The sequence below is a fragment of the Orycteropus afer genome, unplaced genomic scaffold, assembly GCF_000298275.1.
Source record: "Orycteropus afer afer isolate SDZICR_OR568_19922 unplaced genomic scaffold, OryAfe1.0 scaffold00065, whole genome shotgun sequence".
NCBI lineage: Eukaryota > Metazoa > Chordata > Mammalia > Tubulidentata > Orycteropodidae > Orycteropus > Orycteropus afer.
Window position 1 is genome coordinate 7112189 of NW_006921652.1, and position 9704 is coordinate 7121892.

General features: G+C 39.0%; 1 protein-coding gene across 1 annotated transcript; it reads right to left on the reverse strand.

The window, feature by feature from the left end:
* Nucleotides 1–444: 444 nt before the first annotated feature.
* BMP10 (bone morphogenetic protein 10) lies at nt 445–7205 on the reverse strand. Its single transcript, XM_007940083.2, has 2 exons — nt 6872–7205; nt 445–1385 (listed from the first exon to the last, which is right to left on the reverse strand). Exons 1-2 carry the CDS (start codon nt 7203–7205, stop codon nt 445–447), a joined length of 1275 nt encoding a protein of 424 aa, XP_007938274.1.
* Nucleotides 7206–9704: the final 2499 nt, after the last annotated feature.

Here is a 9704-nt window from a genome sequence, read left to right on the forward strand (position 1 = left end):
AAAAAAGGTGAATGAAATCATACCACTGGCTTTTAATATACACACATTTGAGTGAGTTACATACATTTATGCCTCCAATTGACCTATATAGAACCAAAAGGTGTTCGTCAATTCATGTATGTACAAATATACATACACAAATACATATCTTTTGATACTGTATTTCTGTTTGGGGGTTGTTGTTTCCACAATTGCACAGAAGACAAGTAATGTGGGCTTGCCATTTGCTGTGAGAAACGGCATTGTCTGAAAATGGCAAGTCAAAAGAAAAATGGATTGGAAGGGACCAGAGTGTATAGCAAAATATGCATTTCCTACAGCAAACCGGCCTGTTCATTCCCCTAAGGCAGTAAGCCTATATTATCTGTACACCCTCATTAAATAATCTCATTAAATAGGAACACAATATACACATTTACAGTTGTTAAATAAGCCATAGGACTCTTATCTACAGCCACATTCAGAGACTGTCATGCCTTCATATTTAAACTTGTAGGTGACAACGCCTTTGTCTAAATAAAGGATGGAAATGGGATCTAGCTTTGTGGGCACACAGCATGCTTTGGAAGCCTTCTGGGAATTCTTGAGGTGGACCAAAGCCTGGATAATTGCATGCTTTGTGGGTGTGAGATGCTCTGCCAGGGGGTAGTTACAAACACCACGGCATTCATAGGCTTCATATCCAGGTGGAGCAATGATCCAGGAGTCCCACCCAATCTCCTTGAAGTCAATGTAGAGTGGGGTCCTTTTGCAGTAGTTTCCCTTGGCATTCCTTCTGATTCGGGCAGTGGAGTCATAGATGATGTTCGACCTCATCTGCAGCAAAGCCTCTTCCCCAGGGCCACTGGAAAAACCATCCAGGCCCAGGTTGTCAAGCTCCAGAAGTTGTTCATGAGCAATCATTTCATTCAGTTCCTCCTTCTGCTCCTTGTCACTGCTTTGGTCATCAGAAAACACAATGAGTAAAGGTACATGCTTATTCTGGGCACTGGTGTCTATTTCCAATTGTCCCCTGCCAGAGTCCTCAAGTTCTTCATGTCTGCTTTCAATGTGGACTTCCAGCTGGTGAATGGATGAGCCTGATTTTTGCCAACGTCTGATGGCATCTGTGACATCAAATGTCTCCCACTCACTGTTGGTTCCATAGATCTCCCCAGACACCAAAACTAGCATGCTTCTTTCAGCTCCTCTGTCCTGTTTGTTCTCTAGTATTTCAAAAATGGTGATTTTCCTATCCACTCCTTCATATATCATGCGGTCTCTTTGCACCAGGGTGTACAATCTGAGTTCAGCCATGATGACCTCTTCATGGTGAGGTATTGACACATTGAAGAGGAGAGGATATTTCCAGAGCCCATTAAAACTGGCTGGTTGGGAAAACAGATCTGACAAAAAAAGACAACAATTAGATTTTTCAATATGTTTCAGAGAAAAATAGCTGTTATTTATGTAATGAGAGGGCTTGTTCCATGGAGAAACCTTAATAGAGAAGGAAGGGAGAAGATCAAAGAAAACAAATGCAATGTTAGCATTCTCTGATACAGGAAATACTGAAAAGCCAATGGTAGAATGCTAAACTGAGTTAGGCTGCCAATATTAAAATGGAAAACGTCGGCCTAATGGGTGTCAGAAAACTCACCCAGTCTTGCTTGAGTAGCTGATCAGTTATAGAACTGAAGAACTAGAAGGGGCCTTGGAGACTGTGAGAGCAAGCCCCCATTTCTAACCAATGAGTAGCCATAAAATGGGAAATGTAGTGGTCTTTTCTTGAGAGTTTTTCAGTGATGAGGACTTCTCAGCTTTTCATACTTCTTGTGTTTGTAAGAGGTTGAAGCTCCCACATAAGTGACTGGATGCTGATCTTCCTAAAACTTCCACCTATGCCTAGCTACTAAATGAAAGGTTGGCATTTCAAACCCACCCAGTGGCTCCATTGGAGATAGACCTGGAGATCCGCTCTCATAAAAACTACAGCCTAGGAAACATTGTGAGCCAGTTCTACTCTGTCACATTTCTCCTCTGCTGCTATGATTGAAATCAACTCAATGGTACCTAACAACAGTAGATCAGGAGTTAACAAACTATGGTCTGTGAGCCAAAGTTTCCCCACAATCTGATTTTGGAAATAACGTTTTATTGGAACACGGCCCAGCCTGTTTTTTTCTCATAATCTACTATTGTTTTTGTGCTACAATGGCAGAATTAAATAGTTGCAACAGATAGTAGATGGCCTCCAAAGTCTAAAATATTTACCATTTGGCCCTTTATAGAAGAAGTTTACTGAAAGAAAAAGCAACTTCATAGTAAAAATGCTGTTCTAGTCAACAAAGCCTGTCAATGTCAACAAGACAGCACATGGTATTTGGGTATGTGATACTCTATAAGGTGGAAAGGGAGAAAATAAACCTTGAGATAGACTGATTGCCTTAGTATTATACCCCTAGCACCTGACATGGGATGTGGGACATATACAACACTCAAGAATGTTTATTAAATAACTTTTTAAAGGTCCTTTAACTTTATAAGCACATTTCCAAATACTAGCATGTTGAGTTCCTATCTAAAATTTTACTGTGAGTCCAAAGCCCCTGTACACTTGCTTCAGGTAATATGTCTCTGCAAGGAATCCCTGAAGGCATTTGTCATCAGAAAAGGGATCCATTACACCAGTGATCAATTAAAGTCTTTCCTATTGTCTTTGGTAGTTTTTCTACAACTATACACCCAAATTACAATTTTTATTGGGTCCATATTTTTCTTTAACTTCATCTGACTATTTTTACATTTACAATCTCTTTTATACTTGCCCTAAGGAGCTCTAGTGGTATAGTGCCCTAGGCATTTGACTGCTAACCAGAAAGTTGGAGGCTCAAACCCACCAGCCACTCTGCAGAAGGAAGATGGGGCAATCTACTTCCATAAAGAGTTACTGGTTTGGAAACCCAATAGGGGCTGCTATGAGTCAGAATTGAATTGATGGCAGTGAGTTTGGTTTGGCTTGGTTATACTTGCCCTAAGCAGCAGAATTCATGAAATAAGGGGTATTATGTGATAGTTATGTGGTCTTTTCTTTCCCCCCAAATCCACATTAATAAAAATATGTAATTATTTAAATCAGACAACTCCCTCTGAGTACCACCCAAAATTATCTTTCCCACTGCTAGCAGGAAATACTGGTTAATGGAATGAATTTAAACTCATTACTTAGTTCTCAATAATGGCCTATGGAGTGAATTCAAACTCATTAACTTGTACCATTTGATGGCTAGTCACTAGTTGGAAAACTGGGGACTGGCCTGCACAATCTCCAAGGTCACTCCTAGTTCTGTAATGTATGGCTGAAAAGTGTTAACCTCTTGATCTAGCCATAGCTCCCATTGGTCCTCTTCAGTGGATAGGAAACTGCGATTACTAGATTAATATTTGCTGAATGATTAATGAATTGGTAAACACTCCTGTTTCAAGAAACTGAGCTCCTCATGGCTTGCCAAAACATTCCTTTGCATTATTGCATTTCAGACCTTTGGATATTTTCTGGGAGCTCTGGTGGTATAGTGCCTAAGGCATTTGACTGCTAACCAGAAGGCTGACAGTTCAAACCCACGAGCCACTCCTCAGTAGGAAGAAGAGGGGTCGCTATGAGTCAGGATTGACCTGACAGCAGTGGGGTTTTTTTTTATTTGTTTGTTTTGTTTTTCCCTGATATTTTCTGACCTTTGTAAAGCCCTCTTACTGTCCACTTATCCAATATACAACAAGACCCAGCTCTAATTTTTCCCTGTGCCATCTTCTCTTTCTCATTTCCTTACCTAGAAGTTCACTTCCCTTTGAGAAATTTGAGCACTTACTCTCTATATATCACATTTGAACTTTGAAATTTACATCTATTTATTTCAGTTGTCTTTTTATGAATGAATCTTCTCAACAAAATTGTCATCATGCATCAGGTACCATTACTTAAACTTCTTTTTATGCCTCCAACCTATAACAATGTCTGTAACAGAGGCAGTTCTTTAAATATTTTGAAGAGCTGATGATTTTGGATTCCAGACCAAATTGATAGGCATGATATACATCTTTAATATATCATCAAATTCTTGAGTAAGAAGCAGAAGTACTTTGGGAGCTTTCCCACCACTATTAAGAATGGAGCTGACTAAATGTCCTTGAACAGGGAACATGAGAAAATCAAAGGGATTTTGATTTTGGGAGAGGAGACTTGTTGTCTCATGAACAAGAAAAGTGTAGAATGAAAATTCACTATGGTGTGAGGAAGGGATTGCAAAGTTGCACAAGGAAACTGTTGGAGATGTTGGATATATTCACTATCTTGATTGTGTTGGTGGTGTCAACAGGTGTTTACATATATTAAAACATACCAAATTATGCACTTTAAATATGTGCACTTTATTGTATGCCAATTATACCACAATAAAGCCATAAAAAAATAAGTTCACTGCAAAATTATGTGCATATGAAAATGGAGTAAATAATAAGTGGAAGTGTTCAATTTCAAGGCAAGGAAATCAATGTTTGTTCAGTTAATTTAATATGCCAGCTTTGCATTGTCTTATTTAGTTCTTACAATGACCCACAAAGTGTAGATACTGCTGTTCTGCTCATTTTACTCTGGAAGACATTGAGCCTCAATGCAGAGTTCATTTATCACAAGGTAATGATGCAGCAGCACTAGGAATCAAAAGCATGCTTTTGCCGCCTTGGATGTAGGCACTGATTAGTTAACTTTGAAGTTTTTTGTCTTTATCTTCTAGGGGAACTACATTGAGTAGACCTAAAGGATCAGAAGAGAAATCTTAGCAGCCAACAGTGCAGGATTCTGGGCCCCAGGGCTGTACACTCTACCTACAGACTAGCAGAGGTATGGCAGCTGGGCTTTCATTGAAAGATACGCTCCTGCCCTTGGTGATCTCTAGTAATAACAAGTTCTGCAAACTTCACATCCTGTCTTGAATCAACCAGACCCTCCATGGGAGAAGAACTGAAAACAGTCCTATTTTCCCAAGAGAGGTGAATAACTTTTTCCCACTTAACCATGCACCAGAAACTCAGTGCTGGGAAGCATTAGAGAGACTTCCCACAGGAGGAAGTGATTCATTATCAATTCACACTCACCTCCAAAAAGAATCTGTAAATTCAGTTGGCCATATAAATTAGGAATATGTTGCTCAATATTAGAAAATTTGGAAATTGACTAAAATTTATAGGCAAATGATATCTTAGGGACCAAGTTGTGCCTAACCAAAGCCATGGTATTTTCAATCACCTCATATGCATACGAAAGTTGGGCAATGAATAAGGAAAACCAAAGAAGAATTTATGCATTTGAATTATGGTGTTGGTGTAGAATATTGAATATACCATGGACTGCCAGAAGAATGAACAAAGCTGTCTTGGAGGAAGCACAGCCAGAATGCTCCTGAGAAGTGAGGATGGTGAGACTTTGTCTCTTATACTTTGGTCATGTGATCATGAGAGACCAGTCCCTGGAGAAAGACATCATGCCTGGTCAAGTAGAGAGTCAGCAAAAAAGGAGAAGACCCTCAAATATATGTACTGATGTAGTGGCTTGCACCAATGGTCTCAAACAGCAAAGACTATGAGGATGGTGCAGGACTGGGCAATGTCTCATTCTGTTGTAAAAAAGGTTGCTATGAGTTGGAACTGACTCATCAGCACCTAACAGCAACAATAAGAAGCAATAATTACTCATCATTTACTCTGATGCCTAGAATATTAAATAATTCATTAATAATAACTGAAGTTTGTTCAGCACTTCATAGCAAATGGAGTACTTTCTTACTCATAACCTCTTTTGAGTCGCTTAATTGTGTGATGTAGGTATCATTACCCCCAATTTACAAATGAGGAAATTGAGTTTCATAGAAATTAATCTAATTCTTCACAACTGCTAAGTCATCCAGCTCTCAAAATTCCAAATCCTGAGCTATCTCTTTGCCACTGCCTTTCCTGCTTTCAAGAACATCTGGTCAACATCAATCTAAATCTTCTTATATGTTCTTAATGACTATAATATAAAAACATAATTGCTAAATATTAAAGAATTGGTTTCTTTATACCCACAGATTCTACCATAGATATCAAGGAAAAAGAAATTGGCCAATTAGCACCTTATTAAACAAGGGATTAATTTGCTATCCCATTAGATTTATTTATTGTTTTTAAAGATCTGAGAGGATAAAACACTTTTTCCACCAATACTTTAAAGACTTGTGCATTGTCCTTCATAAAGACACATGAATGATAAGCTGGATCGTTAATTGGACCATATACACTTCCCAGAAACTATAAACAGTGTTCAAAGATGTGTATAACCCATCAAACACAACAAAACTTTAGGAAGACTCTCCAAGATGTATATTTTCATCCAGTTTGAATGCTCCTTAAATAAAATCACAAAATGGAATCTAAACCAATGTTTGAGAGAAACACAAATCACAACATTTTGGTTTCTGTGTGTGTTTTCACAATTTCGTTCTAAGTAAAATCGACAAATTTTGTAGTCAATTAAAGTCAAAATGGAAACTGAAGCCTATCTGGTAAGTGACAAACAAAAGTATATTAGTAGAACTACATCAATTTTCTCTATTAGTTGGCACTCAAATTAAAATTTTTAGAAGACCCAGTTATAATGTCAAAATGGTAGACTTCTTATGGCTTTGGAGTAAAATATTTTTAGGTTCTGAAAAGACTATATAAGGGTATGTGTAGACAAAAATCTGCATTGTAGATGCAGTCATCCTTGTCTATATCGTCCCCATGCATTACAAATCTACTTTTTGCTTCTTTAAACAGCCCAGGCCAAATTTCATTAGTAAAAATGTAAACTTACCTTCATTTGTAAAACTCCTAATGATGTTGGCAGATGGCATGGAGGTCCGATCTGTTGCAAATTTGTTGTAGAGTTCCAACATGTACTCTGGTGGGTCAACCTTGGTGGAATCATGTGTTGGGATGTCAGACAGATTCAATGTCTTGAGAAACTCATTCTTCATGCTCTGCAGCAACGTGTTAAAGTCGACACCATCTTGCTCTGAGAAGACATCATCGAAGAGGGGCATGTCTTCTTCCAGAGGCGATTGCTCAAGGCTCATGATGGGGCTGCCAGAAGCCCAGTGAGCCACCAGGCAGAAGAGAGCACACAGCCACAGGGCCGGAGAACCCATGACTCTGCTTGAGCCCCCAGCCCAACCAGGAGGGTTTAGCTCTCCTGGGCTCTAACTGTCAGTTTTATCTTGTGGAGCGTAAATGTCTCATGTCATCAGGGTTGACAAGTTTGGAAACTCTTTCTCTCTCTCTCCCTCCCCCTACCACTCTTCCTCTCCCCCCAAAAGTCAGGTTGCAGTAATTGGATAGCAAAATCCCCCATAGGGGCCTAACCTTTCTTATCTCTCTAGTGTAAACTTGTGCACCAGATTTTGTTTCTATCTTAAAATCCCTTTTTCTTTTAATGAGCATTTTGTAAACATTTCCACATTCTGACACTGACTGAGAGATAGGACAATTTTCTCCTTGCAAGGGCTCAGCTTCTCTTCCTTTCAACTCACTTCCTTTGGCAGGAATGCCTAAGTTCTGCTTTTTATTCATTTCAGTCTCACACATGTATGTATAATACGTATTAAGAATCAACATAATACACATCAGTACTGCTACATATTATCTAGTGGGGGTGCTTACTCACTTGTATAAACATTTTTGAACACCAACATCTCCACATTAACTTAATACATATTTACATTTATGTAAATTTTTTAAAGGGTGTGATTTTAGAAATAGGAAAGTGTGAAATATGTGCTCAATAGCCTTTTTCCTGCAGATTCAATCTGGTTAAAATGACTTTTGAGAAATTATTGCAAGTGCTTAATTATAATAGTAATTAAAATGTATTAAGTGCTTCCTTGTAAACAGACATTGTGCTAAGTGCTTTGCTCAAATCATATAATGTGCTTTCTGTAATAATCCTGGTATTATTGCCATTTCATATATGGGTTATCAAGGTTAAATAACTTGCTAGAGGTCACAAAGCTACAAAGCGATAGAGCCAGGAATTGAAACCAGGCAGTCTGACTCTTATGCAAATATATATATCTCTATATATTTATATCTATATCTATATATATAAATCATACTTCACCACCACTACTCAACTAGACAAGGGTATGGGCAGTGGTGCTGGGAGGCTAACTAATGACTAGATCATGTCTGAGCCAGGCAATCCACAAAACCAGGAGGGCGGTAGCAATCTGTGGTCCATATCATGAATTGTTAGTATGATTAAAATCTCTGTCAAATCCATTATGGCTAAATCATACTGTTCATGAAAGGGCTCTGGCAAAAGCTTGGCAAACAACGTTATAAGGTGAATAAAAATGCCTGGGAATGACAAAAAAAAAAAAAAAAGATAGCATGAGTAGTGTCTAGTTTAGGAAAGACAAATCCATTTCATCTCATTTTCTAACCCTACTCAGTGGTGATGACAGCCTTGATGTGGTCAGGGTGGCTCTGGAGACAACTCCACAGAGTGCTTTTCATGCTGGAGCAGCAGACCTGGTGCTCTCTGACTTACTCAGTGTGCTCCTGATCCAATTATTCTGGCACCCTGGCACTGTGTTCAAAAGGGTCTAGATATTTGGTATATCAGAATATTCTGTTCATTTCTGATTTAAATTTCCTAACATTACATGAGTAGGTTAGTGTCATCACCACTTTGCTTTGTTGTTCAGATTGCCAAGGTCTGTAGTCATGTTCTGGTTCATTCCCCTGTGAAAATGCAAAATTTTACAGCGATGAGTTGAATTACCATAGAAGAAATTTTATGATGATGAGAAAGCCTCAAAATTATCCACTTGTTCAGTGGTTGTAGATTTTTATTTAATGCTCTACTTTAGTTAAGGGAGCTCTGGTAGCATAGTGCCTAAGACACTTGACTGCTAACTGGAAGGCTGGTGGTTCAAACCCACCAGCCACTCCTCAGAAGCAAGATGGGGCAATCTACTTCCGTAGTGATACTGCCTCGGAAACCCAAGGAGGGGTCCCTATGAGTTGGGTCCAACTAGAAGGCACATAACAACAACAACAACACTTTAGTTAAAGCTTCTGCTTCTATTTTAAATAGACAACTGCAGACAGAAAAAAGATTATACCCTGAATAGGCCCACAAGTGAGCCCAAGGGCTAGCACCCACTCTGCAGGTAAGGCATTTTAGCATGAAATTTCTAACAGCATATCACCAAGGCCCTTCCTATCACACCCTGCATCAAAACAAGCTCCCGCTTATCTTCACATACAGAAATGTCATCACACACTCCAAACTCTGAATGGCAGGCATTCGTATGTCCCTACCATTGGATAGCAGAGTAAGTGCTATTTCTTGTAACCAGGTCACAGCTTCAAAGTTCAAGAGTGGAGACAGGCACCACACATTGCAGACTTCTGATTCTTTACTTTCTCAGGGGTTAAAACAAGTGAATGAGACTTCACTGGCTTCCCTGTATCTGAACTCAGAGGAACTGTGCATGGGGTTTCCCCAAGAAAATTATACCTTTGTTGTTGTTGTTAGGTGCCATCAAGTTGTGATGAGACCGTATATACAACCAAAAAAAAAAAAAAAAAATTGCCCAGTCCTGTGCCATCCTCACAATCATTGCTATGCTTGAACTCATCAT